Source organism: Oryx dammah, unplaced genomic scaffold, assembly GCF_014754425.2.
Source record: "Oryx dammah isolate SB20612 unplaced genomic scaffold, SCBI_Odam_1.1 HiC_scaffold_9, whole genome shotgun sequence".
In the NCBI taxonomy this organism is placed as follows: domain Eukaryota; kingdom Metazoa; phylum Chordata; class Mammalia; order Artiodactyla; family Bovidae; genus Oryx; species Oryx dammah.
In genome coordinates, this window is record NW_024070193.1 from 9,364,317 (window position 1) to 9,380,334 (window position 16,018).

Below are 16,018 nucleotides of genomic sequence, written 5' to 3' on the forward strand. Positions count from 1 at the left end.
CAACTGGAACCCCAAATATCCCAACATCTTAATTAGAAAGGTCTTTGAAGTAATTTTATGAAATTGTACACGATACCAATTTTTTTTAAACTAACAAAAAGAGTTGATCTTTAGGATGAATGCTTGAGTCAGCTGACAAACTGATATAAAGGAGTATGTGCAAGGGGAATTCTCTAAATAGAGGGAAAAATTTTTTTTTTCCACAAAGATAGCTGCTTTTTCTTTAAAGAGTTTAAAAACTGATGGTTCAACAGCAAAGCTACGTAACCACTCTGGAGTAGAAGGGAAGGGCTTTGCCAGCACACTGCCATCAGCTGGTAGAAGTGACTGGAAATGAGACAGGCAGGAGTGGCCTGGGAGCATATTTAGGTCAGATAGAGCAGTGGCAGTCCCAGACATCGACTCCTTATAGATGGACAGCAATCCACTCATGCACACTGCACAGAGATTAAACAAAATGAAAAGAAATGTACTAAAACAAAAGAAAACACCCCCCCCCAACCCAGAAAACCTTCCCTGGCTCTCTGCTACCTGAAGAATGTGCCAAACCCCAGTTTTCTGCTCTAACGTGGATCCTGATGACCAATCAGTGAGCTCTGGGGTGCTGACCTGCTGGGCCCTGGGCAGGACCTCTCCCTAAGCATCACTGAGAATTGGGGGACAGCTGTCGTGTGCCAGTCAGCAGACAGTACAGTGCCACAGGCCCACAGATCTCCATCACATCTGCCACCACTTTAAACGGTACAACCAAAAAGGCTACAATTGTGAACAAATGTGGACTTTCTCCAAAGACAGATGAGGAGACGGAAGGCTACAACATGTCCCTCCTTGAGAGAGGTTGGGGGAGGGCGTCTACAGTTACACCACAGGTTTGTGCCAACCTGTGGTAACTTTCAAAAGCCATAGTAGCAGCAAGAGAGGAAAGGAAGATGTTTACACTTTGGACTTTGTATCAGGCACTTAAATTGTTGGAGAGACATGCCATTTGGAACCAAAGATGTGAAGACTGGGTTGGAGTGATCGTGACGAGTGGTCTAACAATGGACTTTCAGAAGCAAAGTGGAGGTGTGGGTTGAACCTCTCCCATCCTTTAGTGCTGACTTTCAAGTTTTCTAAGCGCCCACGGCCATGGCAATGGCAGCGGCGGTGGCAACAGCAGGAACGGTTCTGTTGTGTCTTCTGTTTGTGTTCTGTGGCTGACCGGAAGTTTCTGGTGTCACACTGAGAAGGCTCTGGGGTGTGGCACACCTACTGCCCGGGATCGATCAGATCCATGCTGGAGCCAAACATCTTCACCAGCTGTTCCTCATAGTGCGAGATGTTCCTCTTCATGATGTCCATGCAGGGCCCCAGCAGCCTCTCGAACGCTTGCACATCCATAACTGTATTGTTAGAAAGAGGTGAGGGAGAGAATGAGTTCTCCACACAAGCAAGTCAAAGTCGCTTCCCTCACATAAACCTTTTCTTAAACATGTCCATTCCTGTCGGAGGAATCGGACTACTAGATACTGGACACTTGAAAAAGACGGGGTTTTATGTGGACACAGCCCTGCTATTGAGACTTTGCAGAGCGTAGCAGCACCCATTCTCTGTCCCCACACAGCCCTGGATACCAGTTTCCATCTCTGCTCTTTCCACACAGGCTGGGGGCTTCTATGTCCGTCTCGTTCACAGGCTATTGTCAGTGCTCACGAATGTTTGCTAAAAGAACACATTCACCCATTTCTGGTTGGTAACACAAACTGTACAAGCCTAGATGTGAGAGCTGGTGGAGTAAGTCAAGGCATGTTGATGGGGAAAAAAAACTGCATATTAGGAAAAAAAAAAAAAATAACACACAAAGCATCTTTCTTACCTAAGCATTTCACATCTCCCACTGCATAAGCGGAAGCAGCTCTGGGTTTGTTGGTGACCAGTGCAAGCTCTCCAAAGTACTGCCCCTTGTGGCAGCGCGCAATCTCGACCTCCTGGTTCTCACCATCCTTGTTGACTTTAGTCTAGAACAGGTAGAGAACACGACTGATTCCAGAATCACAAGTAGACATGTCCAGTTGCACACCCTTGCGGTCCCTTCTCAGTACACTTACCACAATTACCTAGAGATTCGTGTTGCAGAGACTGACTACACTGTGTAAAGTGCATGGGCTGCTCCCCGGGGCCTGGTTTAACCAAAGGAGCTGGCTTTTAACAAGAGGTGAGGTGTGTGTATATATATATAAATATTATTGTAGTATATATTATATACTAATATCACATATTAATGTAATACAGTATATAAACCAACATATAATATTATGTTAATATACTTTAATATATATTAAATATATGGAATAGTTAATATATTACATGTACATTTAAATATATATATGAATGCAATCCATTTGGTAGATGCTGACTTCTGAGACACAAGGGAAAAGACAAGGTGTTTGGCTAATTCTTCCTAAATAATGCCAATGCTTCTCTTGGTTAGAGTCACATCCAGAGCTACTTCTTTTTGACTTAAGGCCCAGCAGGACTCAGACAATACATTACAGAGACCAATTTCATTTTTATGTACTATCTGCATCTTCAACTAGTGGTCCCACTACATTTGTGTAGAAGAGTTAAGTAACTAAAAAATTTTTATAGTAGTTTAAATTTTAAAATGATAGTCTAAGAAATCAAACAGGTTATATTTTGTGCTTTTTGAATTACGGAGAATAACGTACTATATTTTACTTACTATATAGTTTTTTTTTTTTTTTAACAAATCTATCTGCTAAGCTAAGCAATAACTTGTTTAAATAAAAAAATACTTATAACTTATTAGTAAGAATTAGTTTCAACCTGTAAGAGCCACTTTATGGCAGGGGCAGATAAATAATTTTTTGAAGGTTAATTTAGCAACATAAATAAAAGCACCATGCTCACTTACATGGTTTGATTTTCCCTCCTTCCCTGCCCTGACCTGTTTGCTCTGAAGCTGATCTACCCCTTCCGAGCCAATGCTCTCTCTCTACAGTGTCTGTCGTATTCTCTGGGACTCCAGACATGCTCATGTCCACCTAATCCCTTCTCTCGAAGAGCACTTATCCCACTGTATTGTGAACACCAGCCCCCTGTAGGTTTTGATATAATGCAGATTCTGATTCAGTAGGTCTGGGCAGAGAACAAGACTGAATCTCTGACAAGCTTGCCTTCTTTCCCAATCCAGTGCCACAGTGCTGTTGGACCTACAAACACAATACTATGCTGTGATCAGTAGGTGTCAATAAACATGAGAAATGTACAAACATATATCAGTAGTCCAAAAACTGTAAGTAAAAAAATTTTAATTAGGAATCAAGCCATCTTATAGGCAGTAATCATATTTTTCTTTCTCCACTGTTGCTGTTTAGTTGCTCACTCATGTCCGACTCTCTGCGACCCCATGGACTGTAGCCTGCCAAGCTCCTCTGTCTACAGGATTTTTCAGGCAAGAATATTGCCATTTCCTTCTCCAGGGGATCTTCCTGATCCAGGGATCCACCTCGCATTTCTTGCAGTGGCCAGCAGATTCTTTACCAGTGAGTCACTGGGGAAGTCCTCTTTCTCCACACTTAACTTTTACAAAAAATATTCTGTAAAAGGTTTCACACTAAGTTGATTTAGTATCACACAGTAAGTCAGTATTTTTAAAAATTATTTACTCTTAAAAAAAACTGAAACAATATCTAATGATGATGAATTTATCTTAAGAATCACTCTTTCCACCTATAGGTCATTGTGTTTCCTAGGTCTCCCTATCCATCAAATGGCCACAATAATAACTGCCCTAGAGACTCCCTTCCTAGCATGCTAAAAAGGAAGCTTTTTCATAACCAACACTCACAATGTATTCTTTGTTATATATTCAATAATCTTCCCATTTTCTATTAGGGTACTTACCCTTTTTCTTATTGATTTATAGGCCACTACTTCTCATATCCTTAATTACACAACAGAGGTAAAAGCAACAAAAAAGATATATATACTAAATCTTTATCAATGAGTGGGCTTAAACCCTGGTCTCTGTCAGTCACATATCTCACATAACAATTATGATTCTGGCACATGAAACACACTTCACACTATTAAAGTAAACAGTTACATTCTGTGCATACACCTGGCATCTGGATCTCCCCTGGAACAACCCACATCATCACGTATAAACTCACCTTGCTTTTGATCAAGATGCTCACTTCACCAGACTCTATAATGTAAAAACTATCAGCCTTTTCACCCTGAAAAGGGAGAGGAGGTGAGGTCAGAGCCATATGTACTGAAGGACACAGAAATAGACAATCTTCACATTGCCTGAGCTCCAATTTTATTATTTTCCAAGCCTACAAACCAAGTGATGGCTAACAAATTCAGAACAAAAACAGGAGGATCCTGATGTCAGTCCAACTGTAACTGACAAACATCTCTCCTTCCTAACATGGAATATTCCCATCTGTCTCCGTGAATATACCCAGGCTGGCAACTGCACAGATTGTATTCTTACAGCTCATGTTGGTCAGCTAACGAGACCTATGATAAGGGGTAAGTAGCCAAGTCAGCTGCAGGCAGTATCAAGGTGACTCCTGGCTAACCCTGGGTCATGAAGCCCAGCAATGATCTCCACCATCAAATACAGCCCTCCAGAGGACAGCGTGGAGCTGGAGAAAGCACCACCTTGGTGAGGCAGGTGCCTTCATGGGGGCTGATGTCACTCTTATAAGCCTCAGGCTTGGCTTTGCTTGTTTTGATGTTAAACCACTTAGCTGAACCAGTTATTCAGGTAATTCAACAAATAATTATTATGTGCCATGAGAGATAAATCAGTGGATAAACAATATCCCTACTCTTGTGGAAATTACAGTCTGGTAGAGTAAACAAACTGTAAACAACCAACAAAATGAATCAGTAAATTATGCTGCTGTATGGGAAGGCAACAAGGGCCACAGGAAAAAAGTAGAGCAGGGAATGTGGGATCTGGAGTGGTGAGGGAAGAGATGTTACGTAGCATACAGGAGCAGCTCAGTGAGAAGGTGAGATGCGAGCAAAGCCTGGAAGGAGGTGAGAGGTAGGCAAGCAGCTATGGAAGAGGAGGCTCTCAGGCACACATCAGCCTCTGACTTCTCATCTAACTTCTGAAGCAAAGACCATCTACACTGAATAATCCAATACTAATCATGCACTCTCATTCCATGTGACAGGTTGTATGTCTCCATAAGACTTCATGTCCTTCATATATCACACAGGGACCACACACAGCTAAGGCTGACATTCCTGAGTTAATCTAGTCCTAGGTCACCACATAATAATCACTGCTCCATAGCCTTATAAGGGGCTGTCTGTGGATTTCTGTGTTGCTATGTTGGGTAGGTACCCTGCATACCTAGATAGATCAAACCATCCTTTGGTTTGTTAGATCAAACCAGTCAATCCTAAAGGAAATCAGTCCTGAATATTCATTGGGAGGACTGATGCTGAAGCGGAAGCTCCAATATTTTGGCCACCTGATGGGAAGAACTGATTCCTTGGAAAAGACCCTGATGCTGGGAAAGATTGAAGGCAGGAGGAGAAGGGGACAACTGAGGACAAGATTGTTGGGTGGCATCACCAATTCGATGGACATGAGTTTGCACAAGCTCCGGAAGCTGGTGATAGACAGAGAAGCCTCGCAAGCTGCAGGCCATAGGGTTGCAAAGAGTCAGACACGACTGAGCGACTGAATTGACCCTACATCCAAATCACCAATAAGCAGAACCAAATCACCAATAAGTTCTATTTGTGTAATACAAATAGGATATAAAACTTTAGGATATAAGTTGATGAAGGATGGGAAGCCATGAAGGAAACTAAAGAGGAGCCAGACACAGGGCCACCAAGAGGGAAAATCGTTTCTAGGTCCAAGGAGGGAGTTTCATAAAGGAAGATGAGATTACCAGTGTTCAGCGCTGCCGGGAGGTCAAGAGTAATAGTCAAATTTATGGAAACACTGGTGACCAAGAAAAGAGTAGTGAGCAGTAGAGAAGAACTGTAGAAGTGAGAAGTGGTAAAGGGCGGTGTCTGAGCCCTTTGTTTAGAAAGATATATAACAATCATAATTTAAAGTGCTGATTTCAATGCTGCAGCTTGATGAATTTTTACACTTGTACACACCTGTGTAACCACCCCTAGAACAAATGAAAACTGCCTGAGTGACCCCACTTTTACATTCTTGTGCCCAAATTCCTACTCTTTTGTTTGTGTGTGTTAGTTGCTCAGTCGTGTCTGATTCTTTGTGACCCCATGGACTGTAGCCCGGCAGGCCCCTCTCTCCATGGGATTTTCCAGGCAAGAATACTGGAGTGGGTTGTCGTTTCCTTCTCCAGAGTATCTTCCCAACCCAGGGATCAAACCTGGGTCTCTCGCATTGCAGACTCTTTACCGTCTGAGCCACCAGGGAAGATACTCTTATGTTTGAGGTATACCAATAAGGAGTAAACCTGCAAAACCCTGGGCACCACAAGCACCGTCATCCTCAGTAAAGGCAATTCCAGGTCAGTATGTGCGCATGGATGGACTTTCCCCTGTGAACTCACTGTGTGGCTCTGGGCCTGCCCCTCAGGACCTGTGAGTAATAAACCTTGTTTTTTCAAAGTTCCCAGATGGCTGTTGCTCAAGGTGCATCTTGCAATCATAATAAGAACCAGAAGGGCTGGTCCAGCTATGGCGCTGGCTCTGCCAGGGTGAATGTCTGTGAAGGCTCACCGCAAGTATTAACAGTATGGGCAAAGATAAGTGCCCCAGGCATTCCTAGCCAACAGCATCACTTTCAATAGGCTGAGACTGTCACAAAAGACTCACTATTAAGATGTCAACTACTCCCCGAACTTATCTATAGGTTCAACTTATGTAATCCCAATAAAAAAGCTCAGCAGGCTTTTTTTGGTAGAAGTTGATAAGCTCGTTGTAAAATGTATACAGAAATGCAAAGAGCATAGCACAGACAAAATAATTAAGACAAAGAACAAAAAATTTGGAGGGCTTTAAACTATCTGATTGAAAGATTTACTATATAAAGCTATTGTAATCAAGACAACATAGCATTAACTGAGAGACAGGCATAGATCAGTGGAACAAAAGAGACCAGACATAGACCCAAACATATATGGGTGACTGATTCTCATTGCAAGTGTCCAGGCAATGGAATAGGAAAATGGTGCTGAAGTACTGGACATCCATATGAAAAGCTCTAACCTTCTCTATCTTGTAATTAATTCAAAATGGACCACAGATCTAAATGTAAGATCTAAAACTATGAGACTAGAATTGCATGGTTCAGTATAGGAGCCACTAGTCACATGTCACTACTGGGCACCTGAACTGTGGCTTGTATAATTTCACAGGTGCTGTAAGTGTAAAATATACGCTGAATTTTAACGACTGAATATCCTCCAAATGTAAAATATCTCATTATTAAATTGTTATATCACTTAGATGTTGAAATGCAATATTTTAGACATAGTAGGTTAAAATACCCTATTAAAATTAAAGTTCACCTGTTTTTGTTTTTTTTTTTTAATTTGGCTACTAAAATATTTTAAATTGTTTGGGGCTCACATAATATTTCTACTGAATAGTACTTGCCTAGAAGTTAAATAAGAGAAAATCTTATTGATTATGCAAACTTTTTTTTTTAAGTAGGACACAAACAGAGTGAATTATAAGAGGAAAAAAAATGACAAACTGGACTTGTCAAAATTTAAAACTTTTGCTTTTTAAGGTATTACTAATAAAATGAAGAGACAAGCCTCACAGCCACATTCTGGGAGAAATATTTACAAATCATTGCCCTGGTAAAGGATTTGTTCTCAGAGTACATAAAGAATTCTTACAACTCAGGGGATTCCTTGGCAGCTCAGTGGTAAAAAATTCACTTGCCAATGCAGGGGACACAGATTCAATACCTGGTCAGGGAACCCCACAAGTTGCAACTAAGCCCATGGGCCACAACTACCGAGCCAGTGATCCAGAGCTGGTGCTCTGCAATGAGAGAAACCACTGCAATGAGAAGCCAGGGCACCACAACTAGAAAGTAGCCTCCGCAACGGCAGAAGGGCTGCATGCAGCAATGAGACCCAGCACAGCCATAAATCAACAGATAAATCTTTTTTTTTTTTTTAAGAATTCTTACAGCTCAATATATTAAGAAGCCGAATGACCTAATTTAAAATAGGGCAAAAGGTGTACTTCACCAAAGAAAACATACGGATGAAAAGCAATCACAGGAAAAGATGCTCACCATCATTAGACATTAGGCAGATGTAAAATAAAACCAAAATGAGATATTCACTCTAGGATGGCTAACATTAAAGACCTGGTACTAAGTGCTGATGTGGACGCACAGCAACTGGAACTCTTGAACACTGTTGGGGGAATGCACAGTGCTACAGACATCTTAAAAAACATTTTGGCAACCTGTGAAACAAATGTTTACCATGTGACTCAGCAATTCCATAAAAACATATATCCATGCAAAAACTTGTATGTGAATGCTTATTGCAGCTTTATTCATAACTGCCAAAATTTGGAAAGACCCCAAATGGCTCTCAACTGGTGAGTGGAAAGACAAGTTATCGTACATCTGTATAATGGGATACTATTCTCGAACAAACAGGAATAATCCTCTGAAACATACAACATAGATAAACCTCAAAAACATTATGCTAAGAGAAATAAGTCAGACACGAAAAAACTACACATTATATGGTTTTATTTGTGTGAAATTCTAGAAAAGGAATTTCTAAAGTGATAGAAAGCAGATCAGTGGTTTTCAGGAATAAGGGGGTGGGTGAGGGGATTTACTTAAAATACAAACAAGCAGCTTTTTGAGGTGATTAGAAAAGCACTACACTATGATTATAGGGGTGGTTATAAAAATCTCAAATTGTATACTTAAACTTGGTAATTTTATTGTATGTCAAATACAGGGTAACAAAGCTGACCAAACAAACAAGGAGACAAACAAAACAACATAAAGTATGGTTTTTGCAGTTGGTCTGGCATGGGGCCCAGGAACCATAATTCCTAACAATTTCTAACATTCTGATATAATGCTAATACTGCTAGTCCTTAGAGAAGTCTTGGTCAAGAGGCACTGCCAAAAGGGGTCTATAAGGTGGGTATCATCTTAACTTGTGTCCATTCTGCACTACCACCTAGCACTCCTAACTTCAAGAACACACATATCCCAGAAAACACTGTGGGTTTTTATACCTCTTGATGTACCTCCTGAAGGCCTGGGGCTTTCAGGACAAAGTAGAGGTCCTCTGGGGGTAAATTAAAGCACTGCAGGTTCAGAAACAAATTTGGCCAGTCAACACATTCCATCTCGGCAACTCAGGTGCACGTTCTTCCCATACCAGGACACCTGGCCTGGAACACAGCTCACACCCACGGCCTTTGCTTATACTGTTCTCTTGCCCTGGAATATCTTTCCCTGACCCCAACTGCTGAAAATGCACTTGTTCTTTAAGCTTAGTTCAAAGGTTGGTTCCTCTATGAAACCATATGGAATACTTCCTTTTCTACATTCTCATTGTCATTCTTTCCCCTCTCATTATAGCACTTAAATCTAGTCCTACTTGTCTATCTTAACAAATACTGAATCAAACCAACTTCCAGTTAAAGGAATTATTAGCAGTGCGGCTATCTGGAAAACAAAGGCTTTTGGAGATGCCACTTAGACACCATTTAGTCATTAGTTCTTTTTTTCTGGGAGCATCTCTCTCTCCTTCTGCCATCAGTCTGATTAATTTCTGTGGCACTGGTTGGGTCAACTCCACCTCCAGGCCCCAAGGGTGGTCTGGGGATTTAGGTTTGTCCACTCTGAGTCTTCCTTCTAGCCCCAAGTTGAGGTTCAAGGAGGGCACATTCCTCAACCCAGACCAACCAGACACCTCCCCAGTCTCCTTTTGTTTTTTTAATTAAAAAAATTTTTTTGGCTTCAGTGTGTAGCTTGTGAGATCTTAGCTCCCAGCCTGACCAGGGATTTAACTCATGACTCTTGCAGTCGAAACATGGAGTCCTAACCACTGGACTGCCAGGGAAGTCCCCTTCCCAGTGATCCTGCCAGAACCACACACAGATAAGTTTATAATATGGAAATGGAAATATAAAATGGAAAAATCTATAATACTTTTTGAAGTGAAGTGAAGTCGCTCAGTCGTGTCCGACTCTTTGCAACCCCATGGACTGTAGCCTACCAGGCTTCTCAGTCTATGGGATTTTCCAGGCAATTACTGGAGTGGGGTGCCATTTCCTTCTCCAGGGGATCTTCCCGACCCAGGGATCGAACCCCTGTCTCCTGCATTGCAGGCAAACGGTTTACCCTCTGAGCCACCAGGGAAGCCGACCATAATACCTTTTACATATAATTTAAAAAGCAAACACAGTAGATAAGGAAAATTATTACACAGCACTCATCATAATGCTCAAGTCCACTGTGTGGCGATCCTTACAGTACCTGAAGTAACATGACAGAAGGGTACAAAGGAGACACTAAGGCACCTTACAGATCTGGTCAATCACGGAAGACTGCTGTGTACTGGGTTAGCTAAGAGACACTTTGGGCCAAACAGAGAGAGAAAATACACAACTCTCTGACCTCCAGGTTTTAACAGTGATGAAGGAGGCTTACTCTGGGTTAAAAGAAAGCGATATCCAAAAGAACAAAACCAGAAGCCAAGGAAAGGTGAACAGAGGCCAGAGGTGAACATCGATGGGCTTCAGAAGATTCTGCAGCAAGTGTGCCTGAGTACCTCGCAACATGAGCTCCCCAGGATGAGTGGACAAATGACGTACTAGTCCTTCAGGAGATGACTTCCGAGAAAGGAGCTGCCCGAGGTCCCCACTCACCTGAGTGATTATACGCTCTCCATCCTTATAGACCTTTTCTCCTATTACATCCACGATCTTCATTCGTTCTGACACCTGAAACAATGAACACACAAATTCTAAGGAAAAGACCTTAAATTAAAGTCACAAATACTGACAGTATCTATACAACATTGAAATGGGCTAGAATAGTATGAATTAAGAAACCTAACAAGAGAATTGGTTTAACAGCTTTTCTTAAGTCCCCATATACAGACTCATATTAAAATAGGCTTTACCTCTAGTGATTTAAGAAGCGGCACAGATTCAATAAATGATTCAAACATCTTCCTCTTTTTTGCATTGTTTTTCACTATGATTCTTCTAAATGTCACACGGTCCTGTAAGAAAGAATATGAAAATTCTGGTGAGTGCTCGTATAAGAGAGCATCTGTCATTTAATTGAAACTGTGCCACAGCAAAGATTAGAGGTCTTTGGAAGGTACTGGATCAACTGAGTGTTTAATGATACTTCAATTTGAGTCATCACTGGAAGAAAAAGATCTGCAGCCTGGACAAGACAGATGTCTCATGTTGTCACTTGCTGTCAAGTACTCAATGAGTGCCACCTATAGGTCATAAATAAAATAAAAAATTAAAAAAGCTCACAGTCACTGTTCAAGGTGCAAAGACACACCTTCAAAAAAAAAAAAAAAGCAGATAAAACAGTAAGATGGTTCTTGCCCTCAAGGACTTTATAATCTCAATGGGGAAGTAATACAAAATTTATAGGAATAAAAAAACTACAGTTCAAGACTGCATATGAAATTTGCTAGATGAACTACAGAGATAAAGCAAGTCCTACAAGAATTCTGAAGAGAGAGCGCATTCACAATAGCCTGGAGTGATCAAGGAAAATTTTGTTGCAAAAATATAAATTTGTCTGGTATCCGAAGGGGAGGTAGGTTTTATAATTTAATGGAGAGAGAAAGTAGGAAACTCAAGATGGAAGGCAGGCATGTGAAACCTATCTTGACCCCAGCAAGTCAAGGATTCAAACTCGAGACAGTTAACCAGAGTTATGGTCAGGTTCTCAAATACATGTATGCATGTATGGGGAGGGACATGCAGCCAGGAGAATGTTAATTGCTTAGGCTCCTACAAGGCTAGGCAGTTTTTTATACCTAAGTTAATTGCACCTTTCTTCTACCTCGGGCTCTCAGGAATAGGAATATTTTTTTTTGAAAGTACACTAATGACATCCTAAAGGCTGAAAGAATGAGAAACAGTAAGGGGGTAAGGGCAAATTTAGGTGTAGGTTTGCTATTTTAGTATTCTTGATGATGGGGTGGGAGCTGGGTGGAGGACACACACAACTGAGCAGAGATGTCTAAACAGACTTCACCGGCTCACGCGCCATCAGAGTCCCCTGGTCCAACCCCATGCCAAGTTCCATCTGCAGAAGTCACCTCCTGTGCCCTGTGCTCCTAGGGTAAAATGTGGCAGACTCCTACCCTCCCTTCCTAAACTGACATACAATGTCTGCTCTCTGGCATTAAGCCAGAATCTGCCCCCCATTTTCTTTTCCATCTGTCTGCCTGCAAAGAGCCATGCAATCCCTGATTGCTCTAATGGGCTGCACCACTTGCCACTACTTTTTTGAAGTCCAAAGCTGGAGATGTACTAATATCATTTATAATGTTACTGTTGTACTTTGGAATATCACTCCATTATCAGTTTCCATGTGTTTTCTGGGCCAATCGAGGCCAAGGGTGCTGTGGAAAGAGAATACTCAAGATTGAGACAATGGGAGTTATGAAGTTCCCTTCTTTATGTCTGAGTAGACATTGTCAAAAAACTAGTATTTCTAAATCCATTTTTAATGTTACAAAGTGAAAGTGTTAGTTGCTCAGTGGTGTCTGCCTCTTTGAGACCCCATGGACCATAGCCTGCCAGGCTCCCCTGTTTATGGGATTTTCCAGGCAAGAATACTGGAGTGGGTAGCCATTCCTTTCTCCAGGGGATCTTCCCAACTCAGGGATCAAACCTGGGTCTCCTGCACTGCAGGCAGATTCTCAGCCATCTGAGCCACCAATAACATAACAAAGATTACTACAATTGCAGCAATGAACTGTATTTCCAGCTAAAGAGAAAACAACTGATAGCTCTTAGAGTGACTTCTCTGTGTTCCAACCTTTCTGTGTATGCTTTCACACTTCCCAGAGCTCCCATGCTGAACAAGGCCAGTTCCTGTGACTGTGGAGGGTATAAAAAAGCACCACCCCAGCTTCTAGGGAGCTTCCAATGGAGCTGTGAAGAGGAATCTCCTACTGTGAAATGGCAAACAGCCCTGAAGTTCAAAAGAGAAAAAGAATGTAACCCTTTCCTTTGACTGCAGAAGTTCCCTGAAAAAGATTCTACTGACTTTCACGCAAGCAAGACAAAGAGGAAGCAGAGACTAAGTGTAGCAGTTGCCCCTAGTAAAAGAAAGTGAAGGTGAAGTTGCTCAGTTGTGTCCGACAGTTTGCGACCCCAGAGGACTATGTCCTCTGTCCATGGGATTTTCCAGGCAAGAGTACTGGAGTGGGTTGCCATTTCCTTCTCCAGGGGATCTTCCTGACCCAGGGATTGAACCCAGGTCTTCCGCCTTGCAGGCAGATGCTTTGCTGTCTGAGCTGTATGCAATCCAATCTGAGAAACTCAGTGGCAACACCCGGTTCTCTCTGCTTTAGCCTCAGAAGGCATTTCCAAGACCTTGGGAGGCACAAGTGAGAAGTCACACTGTGGAGGACACTCTGGGAGTCACTCTCCCGAAGGAAGTACTGGAGTGTTGGAAGGGCTTGGACTGTAAAGCAGGAGAAAAAGACATCTAAAAAGATCACTTAAGGCAGCAGGGAGATGAATCTCACTTAAGATAGCAGGAACAGGAAGAAAGACTGCACAGGATAAGGTGAGGAACTAGAAAGGCAGAGCAGGGGTCTTAGGAGAGGGAGCTTCAGGAAGAAAAGGGTGGGGAGCAGCCCCACAACCAAGGGGTGCGGGTGTCCCCACTCGGTAGTGCCCAACATATGCCAGGCACTAAGGGAATGGCTTGTCTTGTGTCCTTCTGTTTAATTCTCATATCCCAACCAGAAGGCAAGCAGTTTACAGTTCAGTTTTAATAAATTTCTATTGAGACTTTCAGATTACTTAGGAATGGGTTAATTTCCAAGTGTTTGGAGATTTTCCTGTTATCTATTACTGATTTCTGGTTTCTGTGGTTAGAGAACACACTGTCTGATTTCAATTCTTTTGAATTTGCTAACTTTTAATATCCCAAGATATATGTAGTTTATCTCAGTAAACATTCACGGGCTCGAAAAGAATGTGTATTCTCTGCTGTTATGTGACATGTCCTATAAATTTCAATTAGACCCTTTTGGTTGATGGTGGTGCTAAATCCTATAACCTTCCTGATTTTCTTTCTAGTTGTTTTACTGATTGTTGAGAAAGGGGTGTTGAAGTCTGCAAATACAGTTGTGGATTTATCTATTTTTTCTTTCAGTCTATCAGTATTAGCTTTACATATTCTGAAGCTCTGTTGTTTGGTATATACAGCTTTAGGGCTTCTGTGTCTTCTTGGTAGATTAACTCTTTCATTATTATGAAAATGATAGGGTTAGAGTTTCTGTTGCTTCTGGTAATTTTCTCTGCCATGAAATCTACTTATCTGATACTAACTTAATTTCTCCTGACTTCTTCTGGTTAATGTTTGCATAGTATATCTATTACTGTCCTTTTACTTTCAACCTACCTATATTATTATATTTGAGTGAGTTTCTTATGAATAGCATATTGTTGGGTCATTTAAGATAATACATTCTACCAGTCTCTATCATTTAATTGGCCTATTTAGATCATCTATAGTAACAAATCATATGTTAGGGCCTACATCTACCATTTTATTCAATGTTTTCTGTTCTCCCCTCTCTTTTCTGTTCTTCTATTTCACTTTTCTTGCCTTTCCGTAGGTTACCTGAATTACTTTGTAGAATTCCTTTTGATTTGTACAGCTTTTGAGTATATCTCTTTGCACAGGTTACTTTAGTAGTTGCTCTAGGTATTATATTTACATATGTAACTTACCATGGTCTACTGGTGTCAACATTTTAGAAGTGTGAGTAAAGTGTAGAAGCTTAACTTTCATTTAGGCCCCTTTGAAATATTTCCTCTACATACAGTGAGAATCACATAAGACAATGTTATAATTTTGCTTCAAGCATCTAAACTATTTTAGAAAACTAAAGAGGAGGATAGACTTATATGTTTACTCTTTTGGTTGTTCTTTCTTCATTCTTGATATTCCAAATCTCCTTTTATTACTTCCTTTCTGTTTGCAGAACTTCCTTCAGTCATTCTTTCAAGGTAGGCCTGCTGGTGACAAAGTTTCTGGAGGAAACTTAATTTCTGAAGGATAGTCTCTCGAGGTGTAGAATTTTCAGTTGACAGTTCTTTTCTTTCAGTTATTGAAAAATGATGGGATACATGGCAGTTAGTAAGAAAACCTGGGGAACTCACTGTTGTATCCTTCCTTAAGTCCTGAAATCCCTAACCAGTGCACCTTCTCGTTTCCCTCTCTCAGGGTCGCCTATGTTTGTCTGTTGTATGATATCCAGAGTTTTCTAGCTTTAAGAGGGAAGACTAGGGAGGAATGGGGCTATTCTGTCTTGGCCTGGACTAGAAGTTGTCATCAATGTATTTTAAAACTGAGTTTATTTTCCTCCATTTTTCTTGATCTATGTTGAATGTTTTAAGCACTGGGTTCCCAAGTGTGTGATGTATTTTTCTTAAGCCAGTGTATTACTCATTCCTCAGGACCAATCGTTTTGCTTTTTTTGTGGCTGTACCACATCACAGTCAGGATCCTCGTTCACTGTGGGAACTAGGAGTCAAACCTGAGTCCCCTGCTGTGGAAGCAAGGAGTTCTAACCACTGGACTTCCAGGGAAGTCCTGCTCAGGAGCATTCTTAATTCTGCACTAGTATAGCACAATAAAGTGCTTTAGTATGTCTTTAAAATGTGATTTCATTTGAGGAAATATGTTGATAATTTTGAGGTATACATTTAATTCTGCTTGTAGGGTAAATGGAAACAAATTACCATAGAAGTGAACATTTTAAAAACGAAATCTGGA

General features: G+C 41.2%; 1 protein-coding gene across 1 annotated transcript in view; it reads right to left on the reverse strand.

The window, feature by feature from the left end:
- Positions 1 to 1,108: 1,108 nt before the first annotated feature.
- PRKAR2A (protein kinase cAMP-dependent type II regulatory subunit alpha) overlaps positions 1,109 to 16,018 on the reverse strand; it is a 61,818-nt gene continuing 46,908 nt past the window's right edge. The window contains exons 7-11 of the mRNA XM_040246993.1: positions 11,145 to 11,246; positions 10,888 to 10,962; positions 4,176 to 4,241; positions 1,856 to 1,997; positions 1,109 to 1,382 (exon numbers count right to left, since the gene is read on the reverse strand). Coding sequence (XP_040102927.1) covers positions 1,249 to 1,382; positions 1,856 to 1,997; positions 4,176 to 4,241; positions 10,888 to 10,962; positions 11,145 to 11,246 — 519 coding nt within the window. The 3' untranslated portion in view covers positions 1,109 to 1,248. The remainder of the gene's footprint in view (positions 1,383 to 1,855; positions 1,998 to 4,175; positions 4,242 to 10,887; positions 10,963 to 11,144; positions 11,247 to 16,018) is intronic.